Consider the following 27,888-nt stretch of genomic DNA (forward strand, 5'->3'; position numbering starts at 1 on the left):
CCCATTTTAAAGTGTAAAGAAAGGATGAGGCCTGTGAAAGCAGCTTTGAAACAACTTGATAGGCCTGAAAAAGGCCTTTCAGAAAGAGAACAACTGGAGCATACTAGACAGTGTTTAATAAAAATTGGAGACCATATCACAGAATGTCTGAAAGAGTATACAAATCCTGAACAAATCAAGCAGTGGAGAAAGTAAGTGATGTACTTTTCAGGAAATGTTAAATTTGTAATTATGTAACCATCTATTTGTGTCTTATATTTTAATTTATTTTTCTTATTCTGAAGTTTAGGTAACAAAATAATGTTTAAAGAGGTAATCTGAGGGTGATTGTTTTCATTTTTTTCCTTTAACTTTAAAGCTTTTATTTGTGAATGATTGCTTAATTATACATCGTGATAAACCACAGGTGGCACCTCTTCCTTTAAATACAGTATAGTGAAGGGGTGCCTGGGGGGGTTAAGCATCTGACTTCAGCTCAGGTCATGATCCCAGAATCCTGGGATTGAGCCCTGCATTGGGCTCCATGCTCAGTGGGGACTCTGCTTGTCTCTCTCCCTGTGCCTCTCTACCTGCCTGTGTTCGCATGTGCTTTCTCTCTTTCTCTCTCTCAAATAATTACAGTCTTAAAAAAAAAAAAGTGAAAACCGTTTCATTAAAATTCAGGTTGCATTTTATTTTTAGAAATTTCTAGTTTGCCAAATTTTTCTTAGTAATAACTTTAGAATTTGCAGTACCAAACAAATAAATTTATTGTTACATGAATTTAGCAATTCATCTTCCAGGTATAAGTATACAGCCTTGTAAAAATTAATATTCTCAGGCAGTGTAAAATGCAGATTTTTATCTTCCCCTTTACTTTAGAAGCAGCAGCAACACAGTTGGTCTTAAAATTGTAAATCTGAGCTGCTATAATATTATACAAATCACTTAATGACTACCAGACCGAGATCAGTGTTAAGTCAAGCTACTAGACAAGTTAGGAATACTGCAAAATGACCACAGCCAGTCATATCAGTTTATTAGCCTGCTGATTTCCTTGCTCTAGGCAGTGCAGCTACACATCAAAGCAAAAAACTGTAATAATGACATATTTCTGAAGGACTGATGATTACACTAAAGATTCTATCCTTGTCCCCTTTCTCCTTAAAATCAACCATGACCCATGGGGCACCTGGGTGGCTCAGTCGTTAGGCATCTGCCTTCGGCTCAGGTCATGATCCCAGGGTCCTGGGATCGAGCCCCGCATGGGGTTCCCTGCTCACTGGGAAGCCTGCTTCTCCCTCTCCCACTCCCCCTGCTTGTGTTCCCTCTCTCGCTGTGTCTCTGTCAAATAAATAAATAAAATCTTTAAAAAAAAAAAAACCATGACCCATGTTAGAGAGAGGAGACAGGAAGTTGATTATGATCACTAGGCTTTTGAAAACAAATGAAACTGAGCTATCATGTCTGAAGAAGACACTGAAGCCATGCATGGACAATAATAATAGCCTGAAGTTAATGTGCTTATAATGCCATGGAATGATTCCTGGAGTTGGCATCAGAAGACATGCTTGGTCTCCATCTTGGCTAATTATTGGCTTTGTGACCTTGAACAGTTACAGAAGATCTCTGAGCCCACTAGTAATCATCCACAAAATAATATCATCTGTACTTGAAACCCTTTATAAACTATATATAAGGGACTGTATATTTTTCAATTGAATGATAACGATAAGGTATAGTAGGAGGGGCACCTGGTGGCTCAGTCAGTTAAGCATCTGACTCTGGATTTTGGCTCAGGTTGTGATCTCAGGGTCCTGGGATCAAGCCCTCTCCCTCTGCCCCTCCCCCTGCTCACTCTCTCTGTCTGAAATAAATAAATCTTTAAAAAAAGATGATAAGAGGAAGGAGAGGAAATAATCCTAAAGTACTATATTGTCTAGCTTAATCTTTTATTTATAGCTGAAATACATATACTGGAGTTTTAATGCTTTCTTTAGATACTGTAAAACAATTCTGTACATCTCAAGCTCTTTCAACTCATATCATGTCCCTCAAACTACAGAACCATAGAACAGGGATACAGTAAAGATCAATTTTATATATATATAGATATGTATATATATTAGGCTTAAATGGAAATATAGCCACATTCTCTTTTTATACTCAAGATCCAAAGTTAAAGTTTCTCTGTTCATGGCTCCCATACAGTTGCTCTTTAACACATTCTTTAGGACCCTTCTTAAACAAACTTAATCCACATTATCTAATGGTATCTTTAGTCGGACTACTACCATAGCTTGTTTCTTTTATACTAATATAAATCATAATATGAGTCCCTTCCTGATTTGTAACTTTACATTTTTTTGGTTTCAAATTAGGATGGATTACTATTTTCACTGTAAAAGATTATAAAATGAGGGGATTTTGGAGAGAAGTAAAACTTAATATTTAGTTTCATTTGGAGTCTTATCCATATGTGGGCACCTGGCTGGCTCCATCATTGGAGCATACAACTCTTGATCTTAGGGTTGTGAGTTCGGTGTTGGGTGTAGAGATTACTTAAAAAAAAAAAAAAAAGATTGGAGTCTTAGCCGTATAAAGTTTTTAAAAATACTAGAAATAATGTCCTTAGACTTTGTTCCATAGAAGGCTAAGTATGTGTGTTTCTATCTAGAGGTTAGGGGGTTCCATGAAAAACCTAAATATTTTCCACCAGACTAATTTACCTGTTCTTCTTCTAGAAACCTGTGGATTTTTGTATCTAAGTTTACGGAGTTTGATGCAAGAAAATTACATAAATTATATAAACATGCTATTAAAAAACGGCAGGAATCTCAGGTAAATTAATGCATCATATTTTTTTCCTTTATGTTACTAAAACTGAGACATACCTCCTTATAGAAGAATTCAATTAATAAATGTAGAAGGAATGAAGGAAATATAAAATCACTGTTAGAGCACAATAAAAGTTGTTACAGGTAGGATCTTCTGAAGGAAGCTAAAATTAGTGGGCATGAAAACAAGATATGGCATAGACTAAGAGTATCTCCTCCAAGATGTTTAATAACCACCTTAAACATTTGATCAAAGTTAACATCATAAACCCTCATTACATGCACTAAGAAAGGTACATCACTTTTATGGAATTCTTGGCAAAAATATGCATACCCTTAATTTGATCATGAGAAAAATATCAGACAAACCCCAATTGAAAGATGTTCTACAGAATAACTCTTTAGTACTCTACGAAAGTGTCCAGGTCATCGAAGACAAGAAAAAAAAAGCTGTCCTAGATTGGAGGAAACTAAGAAAACATGAAAACTCAGTGTTAATATGGAATACCAGATTGGATCCTGGAGCAGAAAAAAGATTTTAGTGGGAAAATGTAAAATTTGAATAAAGTTTCTAGTTCAGTTCATAGTATTGTACCAATGTTAATTACTCAGTTTTGATTATGCTGTGGTGTTGTGTAAGATACTAACATTAGGAGAAGCTGGGTAAAAGGCATATGGGAACTCTAGGTACTATTTTTGCAGCTTTTCTGTAAGTCTAAAAGTCTTTCAAGTCAAATTTTTAAGAAAGTCATGGGACAAATAGTCTATGCTTTAAAAAAAGGTATCTGGAAGTGATACATTTATACATTCTAATATATGAGGACTTCTTTCAGCATCAGAATTTTCTTTTTAGGATGTTTTGGTTTTTTTTTTCTTTTTCCTATTTTATAAGGGTATTTGAAGCCACTTAAAAGATTCTTACATATGTGCATTTATTTTAGCAAAATAATGACCAGAACAGCAACTTGAATGCTCAAGTGATTAGAAATCCAGGTAAGTGTTACTAATTGTTTTAGAGAGTAAATTTAAAAATTGTTTTCCTCTTTCAGGTTTGTTTTACATAATACATACCCACATTTCTATATCGAATCTGTTATCTTACACAGTAATTCTTTTTAGCTAATTAACCTTTCCATAAATCAATCTTTTGTCAGTTCCTAGAACTTATAGAATAATTGTTAAAGTGAATGTATTTTTTAAAAATACTATTTCGAATAAAGTATTCTATTGGTGCAAGAGTCACAAAAGTATAGTCTGAGAAGAAAATGGGCCTTAAATTTTTCAGTTATATTTTTTCACATTTCAGAATACAGTAACCCTTTTGTAGGCCTTACTATACTGCCCTTATAGACCATTTCTAAAGTCTTCAGCTGTCTGTTGGGCAACTGATTTTGTTTTTCTGGAGTTGAAATAGGAGTTCTTATAACCTAGCAGCAAAGTTAATTTTGCTTACCATGTTTTTTTTTTTTTTTTTTTTTTTTTACATCATTAACAAAAGCTGTATTCTTTTCTCTAACAGATGTGGAAAGATTAAAAGAGAATACAAATCATGATGATAGCAGCAGGGACAGTTACTCATCTGACAGACACTTATCTCAGTATCATGATCATCATAAAGACCGACATCAGGGAGATTCTTACAAAAAGAGTGACTCTAGGAAAAGACCCTATTCTTCTTTTAGCAATGGTAAAGATCATCGTGACTGGGATCATTACAAGCAGGAAAGCAGGTAAATTGGACAATTAGTTTTGAAATTTTGCTTATTCATGTCTTTTTTTTAATTTACAATACATAACAAATCTTAAGTGAAATAAAGGTGTTTGTTTACAAATAAAAAAACTGATACATAGCACTTTTTGTTAATATTGAGAACTGAATTTCTATAAATTTTTTTTAATTCTAAATTTAAGATCAACGTGTGCAGTAAGAGATGAAAGTGTAGGGAGTTCTATAATTAATAAGTCATAGGATTCATTTTTATTGGTTGGTGTTAGAATATTGGCTCAAATATTCTTCAAAATACAATAATAGAGTAAAATAAAAGCTCAATGGAATATGACTGAAATTTGGTGGGGGGAGTTCTGTGTTCCATTCCATTAAAAAAAAACGGGAAAAATTAACTCACGTGAAAACACTTCCCTGAGTTTAAACTTAATCACAGCAATCTGGGAAGTCTTGAAATCAGGAAGGTTTCTCTGTTTATTGTTATTTGAAGCCTTTAAGTAGTAAACAACCTAAATAGTAACAACAAAATACATTTTACTTGGTGAAGGAATATTTTCATAAGTTAATGATAATTATGAAAAGCAAAAGAAAAAACAGAAAAGTAAAAAATGAGAAATAAATTAGTAGATTTTCTTTGCATTTTAGTTGTGCTCACTGTAATAATTCCTTCTGTAGTAGAAGCACTGTCATTAAATATATCAATTGTAGAATGGCTCTCACAATTAGAAAAGGGCACACGAAACGAAAAGCTGTATTTGTAGTAGTAAATTTTTATAATTTCACAGGCTTATAGAACATAATTTATGTTGTTTATAACAACGACCTTTCCCCAACTAATGAAAATTCCCTTCCCACAAATTAGTTCACAGACTGCATTTTAGAGGTTTTTATTTTTTTTCTGCTTTAGAGGTTTATAAAAGGCTCTGATTTCAAGGGTATTCTAGATCGTTATCTTAATCCTCACTTCCAGATAACTAAGATGCATTAGTATAGTTTTTGCATAGAATAAAACGTAGCAACTTTATTGAAAAATGGGCATGTGAGCTAAGTGAAATAACTCAGAGAAAGACAAATACCATATGATTTCACTTGTGTCTGGAATCTTAAAAAAAAAACAACAATCAAGCCTCAGACATAGAACAAACTGATGGTTGTCAGGAGGGAGGGGAATGGGGGGATAGGTGAAATAGGTAAAGGGGATTAAGAGGTACAGACTTCCAGGTATAAAATAACTTGTGGGGATATAAAGTACAGCTTAGGAATAGTCAATATTGTAATAACTTTGGACAGATGGTAACTACACTTAACCATGATGGGCTTTTCATAATGTGTTTAATTTCAAATCTCTGTGTTGCATACCTGAAACTAATGTGATATTGTACATCAGTTATGCTTTAACTAAAACTAAAATTGTATTAAATAGTTAAAAAAATAATTAAAAAATAAAATGGGCATGTAAAATTAGATGCTGCCTGAGGTGTTCTGTATGGTTCACTTTAGTTTTGTGAATTGAATGATTTTTCCAGAGAGGCATGCAGAGATAGGTCCAATAACTAAAGCTCACTTAGGAAGTTTTTGTAGTGAAACACAGAGCTTATATACAATTAAAAGGATGCCTTAAAGTTTTTGTGTTTTATTTTTTAATAATTATTTTATTTGGAAACATTTAATTTGCATTATTAATTTAATTCCTAATTTGTCTTTTATTAGGTATTACAGTGATAGAGAGAAACACAGAAAACTGGATGATCACAGGAGTAGAGATCACAGGTCAAATTTGGAAGGAAGTTTAAAGGATAGATCTCATTCTGATCATCGTTCTCATTCAGACCATCGGTTACATTCAGACCATCGGGCAAGTTCTGAATATACACACCATAAATCTTCCAGGGATTATAGGTATCACTCAGATTGGCAAATGGACCACAGAGCTTCCAGTAGTGGCCCCAGATCACCACTAGATCAGAGATCTCCTTATGGCTCCAGATCTCCATTTGAACACTCAGTTGAACACAAAAGTACACCTGAGCATACCTGGAGTAGTCGGAAAACATAACAAAAACTGATACTTTGTCTTTCTGGACTTTTCTTTTAGCCATATATCATAAACCAACACAGTAATTGCCTTACATGACTTGAAAGATATAAACAGATCTTCTATCAGTAGCAGTATTGTTACTTCTTTCCAGGATGCAAGGTCTATTATCCCAACAGAAGAGAAAATATTTTTATATTTAAGGATTATGCTGCACTGTACTACAAATACTGTAGTACTTTTTTTTTTTTCTTTTTTAAAGAAATGGAAAATGTTTACTATTACAGGGACCTCAACACTGCCCTTCCATATAGGCTGGATAAAACTGTTTTTAAGTCAGTGATTTTAGACTGACCTCCATTTAAATTATGTTTGTATATGAACTTTACTCTGACCTGTGATCATGTTTCAGGAAGGAATGAAAGAGAGTTCTTTTCTTAATAAAGAAAAAACACTCAAGGACTTTGTTCACTTTCCAAAGCTACTTGTTTACATTGTACACTGCGACCACCTTGCCGCTTTTCATCACAAGCTTGAATATTTAAATTCTGTACTTATATCTGTAAAATAGCCAGGAATTTCCTGTTTGTGATCTATTATTATGCCTTTTTACACACACACACATACACACACACACAAATGGCTGTAAATTATTGTAAATGGATTAAATGAGCTTTCCTTACTTCCTTTCCCTTCTCAGGCTTTTTTTGACTGTTCCTTTCCCTACCAACTCAGGCCTTCTTATCATTTAAAAATATCAGTGTAATAACACTTTTTAATGATTTGTCTTGATGGAATCATTGTTTAGAATGTAAAAATGGGGAAAGGGGCCACTTAATTCCATTAGTCCTCTTTTTATATTGACTATTTTATTAGATACATGTTATTTCTTTTTTTTCTTTTTTAGTAAATATTGTGTTTGTAGTAACAAAATGGTGAGATAATATGTAAAATCTAAACTGCATGCTCTGGAAACATTTTTTTCAGACGCATTTGGTTTAAAAGGGTAGGTGTATGAACACTTTTCAGAATCCAAAATGGCCAAAAGTAATTGTAAATCCATTTGTTTTCCCTTTTCATGTGGGCAATAATGTCAAATGTGCTATGCAGCCAGGTAACATTTTAGATAAACTTGATTGACTTTTAATATAAACTGTTACAATGCACACTGATTGTATATAAAAACCTTATATATGACAAATTAAATTTAAGAAAAAGGATATGTGGGCTCCTGTAATTTTCTGCTGCATTCTTACTCCCTCAAGCACTTAACTTTTTTTTTTCTTTTTTTTTTAAGTAGTAACGTTTAGCTACCAGGAAAAAGGTATTTTGGTAAGCAGTTAACTATTGTTAATGTGTGGCACTACAACTAAATCTATTTTGAAGACTATATGAATCTATGAAGTAAAATTTAGATCGTAGAAATCTTTGTTGGACTCTTGTTGGTTTCCTGCAGATTTTATTTTAGAAAGCCTTATATTTATTCACAGATTTTTATTTTGTTATATTCAGTGGAACTTTTTGAATCATGTAGCATACATTCTTGGATGTGTGCTGTGCTGTAGCAAATTTGAATCTTAACTTTGACAAATATAAGTATATTGGTATATGCCTATAATATTCTTAAATGTGTCCCTGTTGATTAACTGTGGGAGCAATCTACAGAAATTCGTCCATAGATGGATGTATTTTTTAAACGTTTTCCTTTTATCCATTTAGGTCTAAAGTTTTATGTGTACAAAACAAAGCCTTCCTCCCCCCTCCCCCCCTTTTTTTTGAGTAGTGATACCTCTTTTAGTTACCCTGGAACATAATAATCTATTTTTTCCTGGCATATCAGATAACATAGGAAGAATAGCTCATTTTCTAAACATTAATTTATAATTAAATATAAAAGTGATTAAACAGTTTAGTGCCGGTACACATTTTTTAAGCTTTTCCACTTTTTTCCACATTTAGTATAAATGATTATTCCACAGATAGCATTTAACAAAAAAATATAATACTTAATGAAATTATAATATTAACACAGTAAGCAGATCAGGGTTGGCATTTTTAATTCACATTTTGTAGCTGGGATATTTGCATTATATCCTATTGTACAGATTTCATAGAAGAACATTATTACATATTTTGAGGCAATGGAATGGGCTCTAATTTCTTAACAATGCCACATTTAGTTGAATATTTTAGTCACCTAATTAGTTGAGTTGAATGAAAAATCTAAAACTGTATGTAACATTAATTGATGGAAAACATGTTCATTATTTGTAAGAAGTCCACAATCCTGTAGAAGAGGAATAAGCCATAAATTTATTAAAACACAATGGAGAAGAACATTAGTGCATAAATATCACAGGGAACATTCTCTATAAAATATGCTTAAATTTTGTCTTTTACATGCTCATTCTGCTTTGCTATTTTTATCCATTTGTGTTTAAATTTTCAAGGGTGAGAGATTATGCATAGTACTGTACCAGTTAACCCTCCACTTTAATAATATACAATAAATGATTCTTATTAAAAGCAATGGCCTCTTTGCTTATAAAGAAAATATTCTTTGTTCAGGATATGTTAGAAAATAATTTTAGACTGGAAAGCTGTGGAAAACTGGAGTGTGAATGATTTGTTCATTAATTTCAGAGTGAGTGGCTTAATAAAACAAACCTTTATAGCATGAAACATAGTAGATTACATATGTGATAATTTCTATAATCCATTTTTGTAGTTAAATAATGAAAAGGTTGTATAGAGACACTGATTGACACTGATTTCATTTCCATAAGATTTAAAGAATACCCACTGGGGTAATTGGCATAATTCCTGTTCGTTACTTTGTTTCTGACTAAATAATAATGGAGTTTTATAGTTGTGTTTTTTTTCTTTTGCAAGGAGTATATTGATTTGGGGTGGGCCTAGGTCGTGGAAAAACAGCTAATTTTTAAATATGGGATTCTTTTGGACTTAACCCAGCTTCATTTGAAATTGTAATGTGAACTCACAAATGTGGCTTCATTGTTAAAATTTTAAGTAGTTTGTTACTTAGCAAATAATGCAAAAAATACTTTTAAATGTTTCTAAATTGATATTTAAGCATGTTAATATAAACCAACTATCAAACCCATTACTTAAATTCAAGACTCAATTTAAAAATACAGATCGATTACATATATTGTAGCACTTCATGCAAGATTTGTGATGAACATGTTTAAGGGCAGATAACTAGGCAATAGTACAACAAAAATATCCTGAGACAACATAATGTCAAAAAAACTTGTGTTGAAATTTTTAAGTCTTCTAAATTTAGACATTTAAAACAAAACAGTTGATATTATATTTTCTCCTGACAATGACTGCAGTAATTGACTTTATAGATGCTTTATGCTAATTTTTTTCTTTTTTTAACCTAATAGATTGATTTTATTACAGGAAATGTTTGGATTCTTTATAAAGAAAGACCTAAGGGTAAGAGATATTAACTACATTAAAGAATGAAAGATAAGATTATTTGGTAAAGTAGGATTAAAAAATACTTTCCAGATTTTTTCCAAGTATCTATACAAATTCTTCAGTGGGGCTTCATGTGCCATATTTTCTATCCTAAAAGACCATTAGCCACCTTGTCCTTTAATTAAAACAAACAAACTTAACCAATCTTTATTTGAAACAAGATTGGTAGTTCAAACTCCCAAATGAATAAGATGCTTTTAATTCTATGTCCCAGTCTACATTTGAGTCTTGATCTAAATATTAAATTGAAATGGTATAAATAGTCCCCAAACAAAACCTGAGCTCATCATGCTTCTCTTAAATGAGCTAAGATTTGACTGCACTGATCTACATTATCTGGCAGAAATGTGGATTGCATTGTAGTTTCACTATTATAGACTACTGTTAGGTTTCCAATCTGTCGATGAGCTGTGGAATTGACCTGGCACTCATTGTTTTTTCCTCTTTTTACCTTTCAAAACTGCTTTGTCTCTGGTGTTCTTCAATTTCACTATGCTGAGCTTAGGTGTGGTTTTGTTTATTTTTTTAATTTTTTTAAAATTTTATTTTGTTAGTCACCATAAAATACATCATTAGTTTTTGAGGTAGTGATCCACGATTCATTGTTTTCGTGTAACACCCAGTGCTCCGGGTTAACCCAGTGATGGGTATTAAGGAGGGCACGTAATGCATGGAGCACTGTTTATATTTTTTAGATCAGGTCTTGCCTCGACCAGTTCTTTCTACTTTCTGGAAACCTGTGGTATTACTCTCATAACATTTTTTATTTCTGTCCTCTGTCTCACCAGCTTTACTGTTTTTCCTTTTCTTTCCGTTTCTGTGCTGAGTATCTTCAGCTTCAGCTACTCCCCTGAACTCATCTTCACTTAGATATCTAATAGGCATCTAATCTTAAAATACGGAAAACCAGACTCCGCCCTTCTCCACCAATAACATTAAGAAAAAACACAACTGCCAATGTTCCATAATTTTTGATAAATGAATAGACTTGGCAATCACAACTTGATAATATGTGGCACTTTACCCCTAGCTATTTCTAGTCTTTCTCTCTCTCACACTACTCCATTGTTTAGAATACCCCAAAGAATACTTCTGGGACTTTGCATTGCTGGTCCCTCTGTCAAGAATGCCTTTATCCCTAATTTGTACAAAGCTTACTCCCTTGCTTAAATAATTCAAGTCTCTGCTCACATGTCATATCAAGTCTCTAAACTGGTACCCTGCCCCTATCAATCATTTTTTAATCTCTTTTCTTTTCCTTCTAGCACTTACCATTACTTGACCTTGTTGTTTTCATCTGTCATTGCCTCCTCATGAACATGTAAGTTCCATTAGGGGAAGGACTTCGTCTTACCCACTGCTGTAACCCCAGGAGCTAAACCAATGCCTCACATATCAGTTGCATTTTTTTCATTATTTTGGTTCTTTCCCAGAAATGCTATGTGCCGTAAGTGGCCAGCATTATTAAACTTTTGTCTTTCCATTATTACCTGATCTGTTAGTATATTTGGAACATTTATATGCCTTATCAGTATCTCTATTACTAGAGTCTTTTTACTATCTTTTGCTTATTAACTCAACTAATAAGAATCACCTGAAACATAGAGAAATACCTAAGTCTCATCTAGAAATTAAAATAGAGAAAGGCCTTAAGTAATATGATTTTGGGGATTTTAATATTTATTTTATTGACTTGAATAATACAGAGGTTAGGTCCCCTCTTAAAATTAAAACACTATGCTTATATATAAATGAAAACTGTTATTTGTAACTTACGGCTGCTTAGGAAAGATGATACTTTGTAAATAGATATTCAGAGGTGTGATATATAATAGGAAAATATAAAACATTTTGATTTGTCTGTTCCTTTATCTTTTGATAGAAAATATGTTTTTAGGTGGCATGATAGACTTTTTCTACTCATAAGGAAAGAACACAACTTGTAAAGACACCGTAATGCAAGAGAAACTTATGTTGCATTTCCAATGTCTTTAAGGTGAAATAGCCAAAAAAAAAAAAAAAAAATTCCCTCCCTGGCTGGTTTTTGATATTTTTTCCCATTAAAAATTTAGATCATGTTTATATAAGGTAAATTCATCCTTTTTAGGTATACATTGTAATAAGCTTTGATGTATTATACAGTTATTCAACCACCAACATATTTAAGATATAAAAACCTTTCCAGCACCCCAAAAAAGTTATCCTATACTAATTTCCCCATACCTAGTCCCTGGCAACCACTGATTTGTCCCCATAGTTTTACCTTTTCCATAATGTTATTTAAAGGAATATACAAAATATAGGCTTTGAGCTGACCTTTCACCGAGTATAATGTTTTTGAGATTAATGTGTTTTTGCATTAACAGTAGCTCATTACTTTTTATTATTAAGTGCTGTTCTTCATACTGAATGTTCTACAGTTTATCCATTCACCAACTGGGTTTCCAGTCATTTGGCCATTATGAATAAAGATGCAGTAAACTGTCATGGACAAGTCTCTGGATAGGCATATTCTAACCTTGGGAAATACTTCGGGGTTTCTAGGTTGTATGGTAAAGTATATGTTTTACTTTACAAAAAACTGCCAAACTATTTTCCAAAGTGGATATGCCATTTTATGTTTCCACCAGCTATAGATGAGAGTTCTTGTTGCTCTTTAACCATGTGAGCATTTTGTATGGTAGGGTTTGCTTGTTTGTTTTTTTCATGTCGCCATTCTGGTAGGTGTCTAGTGGTAACGAGTAATTTGCATTTCCCTAGTGACTAATGGTATTCAACATCTTTTAATGTGTTTGTCATTCTTCTTTCTAGTCTTCAAATTTTTTTCCAGTTTTATAAATAGAATTGTTGATGCAATTCATGTATCAGATAAACTGCAAATATTTTCTCCTAGTCTGTGACTTGTCTTCATTTTTTTAACAGTGTCTTTTGAAATACAGAATTTAAAAATTTTTGATAAAATTCAGTTTCTCCCTTTTTTTTCTTCTATGGTTCCTTCTTTGTGTGTAGAAGTCTTTGCCTAACACAAGATCACAAAGATTTTTCTTATATTTTTTAAAAGGGTTATACTTTTAGGAATTACATTTAAGTCTGTGATCCATCTCAAGTTTTTTGTATATAATGTGCAGTATGAACGAAAGGTGTGTGGGGGGATGTTTTTAGGTTTTCGTTTTGTTTTTTTGGATATGCATATCCATTTTTCCAACATCATTTGTTGAAAAGACTTTTTCCACTGAATTTCTCTTTTACCTTATTGAAAATCAGTTGTTCATATGTAGGTGGGTCTGTTTCTGGGCTTCCTATTTTGTCCTATTAATTTATATTTCTGCCTATGCCAACAACACACTGTTTTGGTTACTGCAGTTTAAATAGTAAATTATGGGAGCATCTGGGTAGCTCAGTCGGTTAAGCGACCGACTCTTGGTTTCAGCTCAGGTCATGATTTCTTCAGGGTCATGGGAGCAAGCCCCATGTGGGCCTCTCTGCTCACACAGAGTCTGCTTGAGATTATCTCTCTTCCTCTCCCTCTGCCTACCCCTCCACCCCCCACTTGCGCTCTCATGCTCTCTCTCAGTAGTAAATACAATCTTTAAATAATAAATTATGAAATCAGGTGGTGTTCTAAATTTTGTTCTTCAAAATTGTTAGGGCCTTCTAAATTCCTTTGCTTTCCCACATACATTTTAGAATCAAATTGTAAATTTCTACCAAAAGCCTGCTAGGATTTTGATTGGGATTATATTGAGCATATAATCAATTTGGAGAATATTGATAGTTTAACAAGATTGAGATGTCTGACTTAGTACAGTATATATTCCATTATTTATGTCTTTAATTTCTCTCATCATTGTGATTTTTCACTATACAAATCTTGCTAAATTGTTAAATTCATCCCTTATAAATGCTTTTTTTAATTACAATTCTTTTAAAGATTCTATTTAAGAGAGAGAACATGGGGAGGGGCAGAGGGAGAGGGAGAAAAAGAAGGGAATCCCAAGCAGACTCCTAGCTGAGCACAGAGCCCGATGCAGGGCTTGATCCCACGACCCTGTGATCATGACCTGAGCTGAAACCAAGAGTCTGATGCTCAGTCAACTGAACCACCCTGGTACCCCTTTAATTTCAATTTTTAAGTATTTATTGATTTTTGGATTTAACCGTTTTCCTGTGGCCTTGCTATACTCAATAATTAGTTATAACAGCTTCTTCCAGATTCTTTGAGATTTTCTACATAGATTATCATATCTTGGAAAAAAGAGTTTTATTTGTATCTTTGCAATCTTTTATGCCTTTTTTTTTCTTGCCTTAATGTACTTCCTAGGACCTCTTTTATAATGTTGGTAAGAATGGGCGCCCTATTATAAGAATTGCCTTATTCGCATCTGGGATAAATTCATTCTTTCACCACTGCGTATGGTAGTAGCCATAGCCTTTTTGTATATGACCTTTATCTTGTCAAGGAAGTTCCCTTCTAATCTTAGCTTTCTGAGTATTGAAAGAAAAATGATAGAAACCACAAGTACTTATCCTTGGGATGTGTGCACCTGTTGTACAACTTCTTAAATCACGGAATCAGATTGGAGACTGCCACCCTCAATACCTATTCTACATTTATTTTCTCGTACTTTTTATCAAAGAAACCATCAAAAAACAACTTTGTAATGTAGTGGGATCTAATGATGAAATTGAACTATCTCAAACTGCTGGTTAATATTTTGGACAGATGGACATTATGAATGTGTTTCTTTCAAAAATTTAACATTTCCTGTAGCACCTCGTTTCTGCTGTTTTTGCAAACTATAGCACTAGCCTAGCGCAGTCATCCTTTAAAAATCCATTAAACATTAACTGATTTCTTCTTTTTTTGCTTAAGTTTATTTTTAAGTAATCTCTACACCCAACATGGGATTCAAACTCATGACCTCAAGATCAAGAGTCACATGTTCTGACTGAGCCAACCAGGTGCCTCTAACTGATTTATTCTTTTTTTTTTTTTTTAAAGATTTTATTTATTCATTTGAGACACAGAGATACAGAGAGAGAGAGCAGGGAGAGAGGCAGAGGCAGAGGAAGAAGCAGGCTCCCTGTTGAGCCAGGAGCCCGACATGGGGCTCGATCCCAGGACCCTGGGGTCATGACCTGAGCCAAAGGCAGACGCTTAACCATCTGAGCCACCCAGGCGCCCCTACCTGATTTATTCTTAATTGTTTTATGCACTCTTTCTTCTTGTCTTGTCAAATATACGGTTCATTTATATCAGTTCCCCTTGGAGAATCTTGTCATTTTTTAGAATTTAGTTCACTTTGTTGCTTGGTGACCTCTATACTCTCTAATGGGTTCAAGTAAAACTATGATTTTTTAGATTAACTATTTTTTCATGTTAGGTTAGGAGGAATGTTCTCTTACAACTGCATCCTAAGAAGAGGCACTCTAAAATGGGTTTTTAAGTCAACTTTATTGAGGCATAATATATATCCCACAGTAAATTGCATGCACCATACGTGTGCAATTTGGTGAGGTTTGAGAAATGTATACATTAACCTAATCATGATACAGAATATTTCCATCACCCCTGAAGTTTTTATTGTGTTCTTCCCAGTCAATCTCCATACTTAAACTGTAGCCTAGGAAACCACTTAATGATTGGCTTTATATTACTTTATATTACTACAGATAGATTTATCTAACTAGAGTTTAATAAGTAGTGAAATCACACACTCTTTTGACTTCTTTTGCTCAATATAGTGTTTTTAAGATTAGTTCATGTTGTTGCATGTATCTGTAGTTCATTGCTTTATATTGCTGTATAATACTCCATTGTATGGATCCACTGCTCACTTAATGGGTTTCCCGCTTCTAGCTAATATGAATAAAACTTCTATGACCATTCCTTTACAAGTTTTGTGCATATGTTTTCATTTCTTGGATAAATACCTTGGAAAAGAATTGCTAAATCATATGATAAACACTGAACTTTTAAAGAAGCTGTCAAACTTGTACAACGTAGCTGTACCATTTTACAATACATGAAAGTTGCACTTGTTTTGCATCCTTGCCAGCACTAGCTATGGTGTTTTTTTAAAAAGCTATTATAATAGTTACGTAATGCAGTTGCATGGTTTTAATTTGCATGTTTTTGATGACTAATGATACTGATCTCTTCATGTGCCGTTGGCTATTTATAGGTCTTATGTGAAATACCTATCGAATCTTTTGCCCATTTTGTAGTTGGATTATTTGCTTTCTTGTTATTGAGCTGTAAGCATTTTTTTCTGTCCTGTATTTTTAATAGATTATATTTTTTTGATAGATTATATTTTTTAAAGCAGTTTTATGTTCACAACAAAATGGAGCAGACACTAGAGATTTTGCATATGTCCCCTGCCCTCAACATATGCATAGCCTCTCAATTTATCAACATCTCTGTAATAAATATATTTTAAGTAACAGTCTTTTACTAGATATATGTATTGTAAATACTTTCTCCAAATCTATGACTTGCCTTTTTTTTCTTAATAGTAATTTTCAAAGAGCAAAAGCTTTAAATTTTAATGAAGTCCATTGTCTAATTTTTTCCTTTAATATTTCATACATTTTGTATCCCATCCATATAACAAGCTTTTGTCTACCCTAGAGTCAAAAAGATTTTCTTGTGTTGTTTTTTTTTTCCTAGAAGAGTTATTTAGGTCATTGTTCCATTTCAAGTTAATTTTCTATATGATGAGAGCTAAGAGTTGGGGCTCATTTTTTTCCTCCATGTGGATATCCAGTTTTTCCACCATCATTTCCAGAAAAGAGTAATTTTCCTCACTGAGTTATTTGACTTCTTTATATATATTAAAAAAAATCGGTTGACCACATGTGTGCGTCTATTTCTGAATATTCTACTGACTATCCCTATGCTAAAATAAAATAGTCTTGATTACTATATCTTTATATTAAACCTCTTGAAGTCAGGTAGTAAGAGTGCTTCAACTTTGTACATTTTCCAAATTATTGTGGCTACTCTAAGTCCTTCATATTGACCTTAAACAAAAGAGCCAGCTATTTTACCAGCAAAATGAATTTATTGGGGAATAGCAGAGGAATTGCATCTCAGGACAAGCAAATTATGGTGAACCAGAGGCAAGTCTGGAGAACAGAGGAGAGGGGCTTGCTTTTACAGAAGAAAGGAGGAAGCTGAGAGGGCTGTTTCACCGAGTTCTCATTGGCTGGGCTGTTGCTAGATAAGGAGAAATTCTTCCTTCCCACTGCTGGGGTATGTAAAATAAGTTTCCTGTTGGGAAATGTGAGGTTTGCTTCTTATGGTGACTAGCAGTACATGAAAGCTCATGCTTCAGGGCTTCCCTATTCAATTTTAAATGAGGTTTCTTTTATTTATTTTCACATTTCCCCCTTTTGATTAAGATCTTTCCTCAAAACATTGCTGCTCAAGATTAGATTTTTGATACTTAGTGGTTTTGTCCCTTTGTGCCAGGAAGGACATTTACTGGTTGTCCTGTTCCACATCAGAGGGAAAATACACAGATTGCAAACTCTTGAGGCCTCATTTGAGTAACGAGGAAGGGAATGAGGGATAACTCTCAGGCATTTCCCATCCGAGGTCTAGATCTTACAAGGTTGGAAGCATTGGAGACCATCTGTAAGTGCTGAGCTAACCCCACCCTCCTGGATGCATCACTTCTGTAGAAATTTGACAGGCAACAGGTGCAAAATTTAAAAATGATTACATAGCAGAATAATGACCCCAATTTGTATGTATATAATAGTTCTAAACCAGGAGCCAAACTTGAAGGCAACCAGCTAAAGAGGTATGGTTATGGTTAGAGAAAGGTTAAAACAGGTATGAGAGCATCTGGCTCTAACAGCCTAAACTGATAGGTCTTGGAATCAAACAAAAATTGCTTACAGATAAAACCAAGGGATCCCTGACGTCATGAAATAGATAGGAGTTTCTGGTAACAGATCAACAGTCAGAGAGGTTTCCTTTTTTTGCAACAGATTGGGTCAAGAAAGTAAGGAAGGAAATAAGGTAAGAGGCCAACAGCAAGGAGAAGGTAAACAAGCCTGGTTCTGTCATTTTGGGGAAAGCTCTCTCCTTCAGCTGTTTTGATTCCTGGAAATCTATTTTTCAGGCCACCAGTTGGTGTGCAGGTCCAGTCAGGGTTTGGTGCTTTCTTTAGATGCAACACATGGATCGAAGAATCGATTCCTTGGAGTTTGGCTGCATAAGGGTTGGTTAACAGTACCTGAGAGGAGTCTTTCCAACAGAGTTGCGTTATGAAATCTTTCTGGAGATATCTTTTCCAGTAGACAAAATCTCTGGGCTGCATGGTGAGATGTTTAAGGTCTTCATCCCCTCGGGCAAGCTGCGTAAAGATTGTTTTACTAAAGCATGGTTTAACAATTAGGTGTTCGCAATATCATCAAAAGGAGTAGACCAGAGATTTAGAAGGATTAATGGCAGTGCCTTTGGTCAGGGTATTTGAAGGGTCTCTGCAAATTTTGCTAATTGGGTCTTAATTACACTGTTCTCATGTTTGAGGATTGAGGGTTGTAAGCACAGTGAAAGTACTGTAAAACTGGCCAACCAAACAGCACAGACCTGTCAAAACACTTGTCCAGTGAAGGGACTTCCCTCATCACTCTGAAGTTCCAGGGACTTCTTCAGGTTGGGATGATCTTTTCTAGTAGATCAAGATATTTTCTTATTCTGAAATGAGGTGCCCCAAATATCAAAGCTCCATTCGGGAATTTAAAGTGCTTGGGAGCAGTGTGAACAGGTGTTCTTGAATCATATTTCAGCAGGAGGGGTAGGCAAGCAAAGTAGGCACTCTTTGCAGCCTTATTAATATATCCCACTGCTGATTCACAAAGATTATCATTTTTTTCAGTATACCAGTGATTCAATGCATGGATAGTAATCAGTAATGGGAAATTTGGAGTCTCTGGCAGGACTGGATTATTTTTGGCGTAAGCCAAAGTTTTCTTTTTTTAACCAAATTAACAATTACTAGAATTCCAATATTGTTTTTCCTTTTCTAGGGCCAACTGCTGGGCATCTCTAGTCAACTTTTCTAGATTATCATTTGAAGGAACATCTCCGTGGACCATGACAGAAGTTTGGTTGTTGGTTCCTTTGAAAGCAGTGTACTTTGTGGCATTTCCAAGGTCATGAGCTACTGCAAAGGCATCACTATTGTCATATACGTATATGTGGCTTTGCTGTCGGCTAAAATGCAAGCTCAAGTAAGACAGTTCGGACTGTTGGGGCGAGGTAACCAAGGTATCTTGATGACTTCCAAAGGAGTTGGAAGAGCATACCCAGCATAATATTTACCATTTTGATCCTTTTAAATAAGAACTGTCAGTACAAAAAAGTTGGTGTTAATCAAAGGAGTTCCCTGTAAGTCATCAGGCAGGGGCAGGAGGTGACCTGTCGGAGACAAAAACTCCTGAGGAGTACCATCCACAGAAGGGGGAAGGAGGGTGGCAGGGTTAAGATTAGTTATGTGAGGAGTGGGTATGTGTAATGAGAATTCAGGAGGGAGAGGGAAATAGGAAATTGGTCATTAGGATGTCCAAGGGCGGGATTTTTTTAAGCTTTCGTTTAGGGTTTTATTTTGTTTTTAAAGATTTTAATTATTTATTTGAGAGAGACAGAGCATGAGCAGAGGCAGGAGGCAGTGGGAGAAGCAGGCTTCCCGCTGAGCAGGGAGCCTGATCTGGGACTCGATCCCAGGACTCTGGGATCATGACCTGAGCTGAAGGCAAATGCTTAACTGAGCCACCTAGATGTCCCTCCTTGAGGGTTTTAAAGGCTACATCATCCTGATCTTCCCAAATAATAGGGTCAGGTTTGTTATTTTTTAAAGTTTTTTTTATTTTAATTTTTTAATTTATTTATTTGAGAGAGAGAGTGCAGAGAAAGATAGGGAGAGAGAGAGAGACCACGAGCTGGCGGGGGGAAGAGGGAAAGGGGTAAGCATGCTCCCCACTGAGCAGGGACCCCGATGTGGGGCTTGATCCCAGGATACTGAGCCGAAGGCAGACGCTCAACTGCCTGAGCCACCCAGGTGCCCCATGTTGTTTTTTAATACAGTAGCCTGCTAGCCAAGAAAACCTTGTAAATGGCCTGAACCGAAGGCAGACGCTCAACTGCCTGAGCCACCCAGGTGCCCCATGTTGTTTTTTAATACAGTAGCCTGCTAGCCAAGAAAACCTTGTAAATGGCACTTGGTTTGGGGTTTGAGCAAGTTCAAGATGCCCATTTGAATCTAAATGTAGCCCTTGTTCTGAAATTAGGTGCCCCATATAGCAAAGTTTAGTTTGAGCAAACTGCAATTTCTCCTTGAAGACTTTGTGTCCCTTTAAGGCTAAAAGTTTAACAGGTGGATGCTGTCTTCCATGCGAAGAGGCCTGAGAAGGGGAGCAGAGAAAGCAAGTGCTCTGCATATTGTCATAAAGCAGAGCCTCCAGGTAACTCTGTATTGTCTAAAACTGCTTTTAAATTTTGGGAGAAGTAGGAAGGACTTTTGGCAAATCCTTGGGGCATTAGAGTCTAGTTGTAATGTTTTCCTTCCTAAATAAAGGTAAGGAGATATTGGCATGTCCTATCCCCAGGGCAGAAGGAGGCCGTGAACCCCTGAATACTCCTAATAATTTTTTATTATGGGCTTGATGCCCTACAGCTTATCCATTAGGGACCCATAGTTAGTATCCTTACTATTAGGTCTCGTGTTGCCAGAGATGGAACAAATAAAGATATTGAAGGGTTATTTGATTCATCTGGTCGCCTATTTTGGTTACTGCTATCAAATTCTAGAATTATCTCCCCGTTTCGGGAGAAAGAAATTTTAGTGTGTTATTTCTCTAAGAAATCTTAGCCCAATTAAAGGATAGGGCTGAAAGAAGTCAGGAGAAAAGGGTGAGTATCTCATAGAGGGCGTAAATAAAAGGGAATAAGTTTAGAGACAGGAATGCATTGAGGTTTATTAGAAACTCCTGCTAGTTGAACCATTTGAATCTGTCGAGGCAGGGACTGTTAAATAACAGTGGGGTTGAGCTCCAACAGTGCAGCTCCGGTGTCAGTAAACACAGAGAGGGATTCATTTCCAACCTGGAGAAAGATGGAGAAATGCTCCTGTAGTTCCTCAGAGTCTTGTAATTAGGAAAAGGTTGGTTGGAGGGCTGAAGGCTCCTGGAGAGCTTAAATTGGTAACAATCTTTCTTCCAGTGTCCTAGCTTTTGCAGTAATGACAAAGACCAGACAAAGTTTGACTTCGTTTAGGGGCCTCCATTTGTTGGAGTTGAAAATTAAGGATTTCAGTGGATTTCCTTTTAGTTGAAACACCTACGGTGAGCACGAGCCGATGTTCTAACTTAACCAAAGCTAGAGTGGATGTGGTTTCCCATTCCATCCTGGTCCTTTTAACTAGAAAGAAAAGATCACAGTTCAGCCTGTTCATGAACACAGAGTGGAAGACTACCCAAGTGGATTCAACATCGGTAGAAGGCCAGAATTTTCCTTAGAAACAACTGTAATAGTTGTGCACAGGCTCATCGGGTTTCTGAATGCAAGCCTGAACCTTACTCCAGTCAATAGGTTTCGAGAAAGCCCTAGGCATTGCCAGGTGAAGTCGCTTAGTGATTGCAACCCTGACAGTATACAGGGCCGGGAGTTGGTCTCACATTTGCAGTCCTAGAGATTTTTCAGAATCGTCCTGCTTAGCTGTTTGCCTCCAGCGTTGGGCTTGGTCTTTGCCAAAGAGCACGTGAACTAGCTGGTGAAGTCTGAGAAACCAGGTTGGTAAGTTCAAACAACTATGTTAAATTCCTTGGCAATTTTTTAAAAAAATAAGACTTTATTTGACACAGAGAGAGAGAGACAGACAGCACAAGCAGGCAGAGCGGCAGAGGGAGAGGGAGAAGCAGACTTTCTGCTGAGCAGGGAGCCCGACGTGGGGCTCCATCCCAAGACCCTGAGATCATGACCTGAGCTGAAGGTGGACGCTTAACTGAGCCACCCAGGCGCCCCTCCTCAGCAAATCTGTGGGAATCCTCGCTTACTTTGGGAAAATCTTTAGTCCAGGGCATATGCGAAATTAAGGATTTAACATTAGGATCTTCATAGGGTCTAATTTTAAAGGCGCAGGTTCAATTGGGTGCTAAGGAGAGGGATAGGGAGGGATTCTGAGAAAAAGAGAAGTTCAGCAAGAGAGCTGGAATGAAGAAGTGAAGGGTACCAGGGAGGTGCGCAGAGTAGAAGAGCAATAGTGTGGGGGTGGAAGAGATGAAGAGGCCTCTGATGGCTTTTTATCTTTTTTCAGTAGTTTATTTGCCTGGGTCATTCCTTCTTTCTTTCCTTCCTTCCCTCACTTTCCTTCCTTCTTTCCTCTTCTTTTGTCACTATTTTTTTATTGTTGTTTTGTTTTAATTGAAGTATAGTTGACATACAATTATATTCTTTTCAAGAATACAATAGATTGATTTGACAATTAGATACATTACTCATTGCTCACCACCCTAAGTGTGGTTACCATCTGTCACCATACAGTGTTGTTATAATTTTGTTGACTATATTCTCTGTACTGTAGTTTTCATCCCCATGACTTATTTTATTTTTTTGACTTATTTATTTTATAACTGGAAGTTTGTACCTCTTAATCCCCTTCACCTATTTTGCCCATTACCCCACCACCCTCCCCTCTGGGAACCAGCAGTTTTTTCTCTGTATTTATGAGTCTGTTACTTTTTGTTCATTCATTTGTGTCATTTTTTAGATTCCAGATATGAGTGAAATCATATGGTATTGGTCTTTTTCTGACTTAGCATAATAACCTCTAAGTCCATCCATGTTGTCACAAAAAAAAATTTTCATTTTTTGTGGCTGAGAAATATTCCATTGTGTGTGTGTGTGTATGTGTGTGTATATATATATATATATATATATATATATATATATATATATACCACATCTTCTTTATCCATTCATCCCTTGATGGGCACTTCAACTGCTTCCATATCTTGACTATCATAAATGATGCTACAATTAACATAGGAGTGCATCTTTTCAAAATAGTGTTTTCATTTTCTTTGGGTAAATATCCAGTAGTGGAATTACTAGGTCATATAGTATTTCTGTTTTTAATTTTTGAGGAACTTTGTACTCTTTTCCATAGTGGTTGCACCAGTTTACATTCCCACCAACACTGCAAGAGGATTGTCTTTTTTGATACTAGCCATTCTGACTAGTGTCTATTAAGGTCCTCTGCCCATTTTTTCATTTGTTTATTTGTTGTTTTGGTGTTGAGTTGTATGAATTCATCATATGTTTTGGATATTAATCCCTTATCAGATATATCACTTGCAAATGCCTTCTCCCATTCAGTAGGTTGCCATTTGGTTTTGTGGATGGTTTCCTCACTGTTAAAAATCTTTTTAGTTTGACATAGACCCAATTCCTTTTTTTTTTTTTTTCTTTTGTTTCCTTTGCCTGGGGAGACAGATCCAGAAAAATATTGCTAAGGCCAATGTCTAAGAGTTTACTGCCTATGTTTTAAGGTCTTACATTTAGGTTTTTAATATATTTTGAGTTTATATTTGTGTATGGTACAAGAAAGTGATCCAGTTAAATTCCTTTGTATGTAGCTGTACAGTTTTCCCAACACTATTTATTGAAGAAACTGTCTTTCCCCACTGTATATTCTTGCCTCCTTTGTCATAGAATAATTGACCATATAAGTGTGGATTTCTTTCTGGGCAGTCTGTTCTATTTCATTGATCTGTGTGTCTATTTTTGTGTCAGTACCATATTCTTCTGATTACTATAGTTTCATAGTATAATTTGAAATCTGGGAATGTGATACTTCCAGCTTTTTTATCTTTGTCAATATTGTTTGCTATACATGGTCTTTTGTAATTCATACAAGTTTTAGGATTATTTTAGTTCTGTGGAAGATACTATTATTATTTTGATAGGGATTGTGTTGGATCTGTTGATTGCCTTGGGCAGTGTGGACATTTTAACAATATTCTCCTAATGCATGGACATGATCTATCTTTACATTTATTGGTATCTTCATCAATTTCTTTCATCACTGTCTTACAGTTTTCAGAGTACAGGTCTTTCATTTCCTGGATTAAATTTATTCCTAGGTATTTATTCTCTTTGCAATTGACTGTGGTTTCTTAATTTCTCTTTCTGATAGCTCATTATTACTGTACAGAAAAGCAAGTAATTACTATGTATTAGTTTTGTATCCTACAAATTTACTGAATTCATTTATCAGTCCTGATAGTTTTGGGATGGAGTACTTAGCGTTTTCTATATGTAGTTGTCATGTCATCTGCAAACGGTGACAGTTTTACTTCTTATCTACTGATTTGGATGCCTTTTATTTCTTGTCTAATTGCTGCTAGGGCTTTCAGTACTGTGGTGAATAAAAATGGTGAGAGTGGACATCCTTGTCTTGTTCTTGATCTTAGAGGTATACATTCTGTGGGTTGTGACAGATGCATGACATGTATCCACCATTATAATGTCATACACAATAGTTTCACTGACCTAAAAAGTCTCTATGCTCTGTCTTTTCATCCCTCCTTTCCTCCAACTCCTAGCAACATTGATCCTTTTACTGTCTCCATAGTTTTGTTGTTTCTAGGGTGTGATAGAGCTGGAATCATACAATATGTAGCATGTTCTGATTGGCTTCTTTCATTTTGTAATGTGCAACTTAGTTTTTTCCTATCTTTTCATGGCTTGATAGCTAATTTCTTTTTAGTGCTGAAGAATGATCCACTGTCTAGATGTAACAGTTCACTTATCCCTTCACATACTGAAGGACGTCTTGGCTGCTTCAAAGTTGGGCAAGTATGAATGAAGCTTTCATATAAACATTCATGTGCAGGTTTATGTGCAAGTTTTTGTATGGACCTAAGTTTTCAACTCATTTGGGTAAATATCAAAGAGATCATATGGTAAGAGTATGTTTAGTTTTGTAAGAAACTGTCAAATTGTCTTTCAAAGAGAGTCTACAGTTGTGTATTCTCACCAGCAGTGTATGAGAGTTCCTATTGTTCTACATCCTCTCCCGCATTTGGTGCTGTCAGTGTTTTGGATTTTGGCCATCCTGATAGGTGTGTAGGGGTATCTCATGTTACTTTAATTAGCAACTATATCCCTAATAATGTAGGATGTTGAGCATCTTTTCATGTGTTATTTTTAAATTTTTCATTTTTACTTGCACATCTGGATTAACAATGAGTTTGAGCGTCTTTTCCTATAGTTCATATTCCTTTGAGTTTCTTCTGTGAATTGCCTGTTCATATAGTTTGCCCATTTTCCTATTGCTTTTCTTATTTTATTTTGATTTCTTATTGATTATTCTCATTCCTTTGGGATGCTGGAAAATTAGTCCCTCATTGGTTTAAACTATTGTAAATATCTCCTTCCAATTTATTATCTATCATTAACTTTTACATGGTATCTTTAATTGAACAAAAATTCTTTTCTTTTTTAAAGATTTTATTTGAGAGACTGGAAGAGAGAGAGAGAGAGAGAGAGAAAGAAAATATGAGCGGGGGAGGGGAGGAGGGGCAGAGGGAGAGGGAGAAGTAGACTCCCTGCTGAGCAGGGAGCTGACATGGGGCTCCATCCTGGGACTCCAGGATCATGATCTGAGCTGAAGGAAGATGCTTAACCTACTGAGCCACCCAGATGCCCCTGAACAAAAATTCTTAACAATAATCAAATCCATTGTCTTTTCCCTACCTTATGGTTTGTACTTTTGAACTTGACTATGTCCTTTATCTGTACATTAGTCACAAAACACTCTTCTACATTATCTTCTTTTCACTTTTTATGGTTTTAGATTTTACTTTTAAGTTTTTAATTAATTTGGAAACTACTTTGTTCCAGGTTTTAGGTAAGGATATAGTTTTATTTTTCTCTGTATTGTGAACTAGTTTCTGTAACAGTATATGATAATAGTCCTTCCTATTCCCATTGATTCATGGTGTAACTTTTGACCTATATCAAGTTATTATGTATACATAAGTGGAATTTTGTGCTATTTTGTTTCAGTCATCCAGTTGTCTGACCACATCATTACTGCATTACAAAAGTGTTACTACATGGTAGGGCAAAGCTACCCTCTTTGCTGTTCTCAAAATTATGTGTCTTTAGGCAAATGTATTTCTTTCTTTGTACATTATTTGTATGGGCCTTAAGGTTTCTAATTAATTCATACAAATTAATGTATAAGGAAAAATGTATGACACATTTAATGCAAAATTTCTCTGCTTGGATTTGTTTTTTGGTCTCTGCAAATCATTATAAAATAGTTAAAGACTTCATTATAATATGTTCACAGTATATTTATGCCAGTGTCAGAATTAGTGGAAATATCTTTATATTTTAAATTGTTCTATTCTATACTTCTTAAATATTTTGGACTTAAATATATGGATGCATTTAGAGGTTTTGATCTGTATGGAATAAGAGTCAGAAATTAAAATTTACTTCATTTATTTCACTTAGTATAATGAGAAAATAGAAGCACAAAGAGGTGCACTGACCTGCCCAAGTGTTACAGGTTAATTACTGGTGAAGTCAATAGTAAGTACATATTTCTTAACTTGGCCTTTATTATATAGTTCTGAACATATCTATGGTTTATTTGCTGCTTAGTCGTTCATTCAGTTATAACATAGGAAAACATGTTTGGCAAAATAAATTTTTCAGGTGTTAAGCATTTTTTTTTCACATTATTTTGTTTCTAGATGACCCTCATTATGGGTTAAATTTTCTGGTTTGAGACAACAGAACTTTTGATAAATTTGAGTAAAACTGAGAGCAGAGGATGGCAGTTTGGTAGAAGTCTCTTGACATCATAGCAAGAGATATGTGTCTTTAAAAGCAACTCTTTTCAGAATTTACCTTCTCACTATCTGCGTACTCACCAAGTTCAGGGTATAGTCCAGTGCTGATAAACGGTCCCTTATTTGTAACTTCTTACTGAAATAGGAGGATGCCTGAGCAGGTGCAAGTATTTTGCAAAACAGGTGCTATTAAAAGACTCTAGTAGTCTGATACTGATAGGTAAATATCAAATGTCCTTTCCAAAGGCCATTCTATGAGATTAGGAAAAAGTAACACCATGATAATATAGACTCTATTTCTTTCATGAGACTGGCAAATGTGGGTAACTCTGTTGTGTGTCAACTTGGTTAGTCTACATTACATTCCCGAGAATTCCCTTTTCTGTATGTTGCTGGTAAGGCTAGACCACAAGGGAGATTTCTGAGGGGATTTGAAGAGTAGAATGAAGAGGCACCATTTGTGCATTACACATATTGTCACTTACCTGTGGCTTACCTCCTAGCATGGGCAGTGGCCAGGACTGCACCTGTCTCTGACCCCTTGGCTTGATCAAAGGCCCTATTTTCTGCAGGATACTCAATTAATGTGAGAGGCAATAAAAATGGACACATTTTTTCCAGTCTATTTTGTGGGCTCCAGCTCTTGCTTGTGAGTTTGGAATTGTTCTCTTCCTCACTTTATATCTGTCTTCCCTTCCCATTCTGTCTGACATGTGCACATCAAACTCCAGCATCACATGCAAGCAAGGTCAGCTGCCTTTCAGAGACTCCTTAAGCATCCCCCACAATCAGTAAGTTCAAATCCTTGTACCAAATCCCCATCTGTCCTCCTCCTTCTCTGATTAAACCCTGATACAAATATGCTTAAAATGTCCTCACCTGCATGCATTAAATTAGCACATGTACCTTAAAATTAAAGA

General features: G+C 35.3%; 1 protein-coding gene across 3 annotated transcripts in view; it reads left to right on the forward strand.

The window, feature by feature from the left end:
- The window catches only part of CHD1 (chromodomain helicase DNA binding protein 1), a 74,137-nt gene extending 63,505 nt beyond the window's left edge, over nucleotides 1-10,632 (forward strand). For all 3 annotated transcript variants that reach the window (XM_032403936.1, XM_032403938.1, XM_032403937.1), the window contains 5 exons: nucleotides 13-191; nucleotides 2,724-2,820; nucleotides 3,758-3,809; nucleotides 4,336-4,546; nucleotides 6,253-10,632. In XM_032403936.1, the coding sequence (XP_032259827.1) occupies nucleotides 13-191; nucleotides 2,724-2,820; nucleotides 3,758-3,809; nucleotides 4,336-4,546; nucleotides 6,253-6,598 (885 nt within the window). In that variant the 3' untranslated portion in view covers nucleotides 6,599-10,632. The remainder of the gene's footprint in view (nucleotides 1-12; nucleotides 192-2,723; nucleotides 2,821-3,757; nucleotides 3,810-4,335; nucleotides 4,547-6,252) is intronic.
- The last annotated feature ends 17,256 nt before the right edge of the window (nucleotides 10,633-27,888 follow it).

Source organism: Phoca vitulina, unplaced genomic scaffold, assembly GCF_004348235.1.
Source record: "Phoca vitulina isolate PV1807 unplaced genomic scaffold, GSC_HSeal_1.0 scaffold6, whole genome shotgun sequence".
Classification (NCBI taxonomy): Eukaryota; Metazoa; Chordata; class Mammalia; order Carnivora; family Phocidae; genus Phoca; species Phoca vitulina.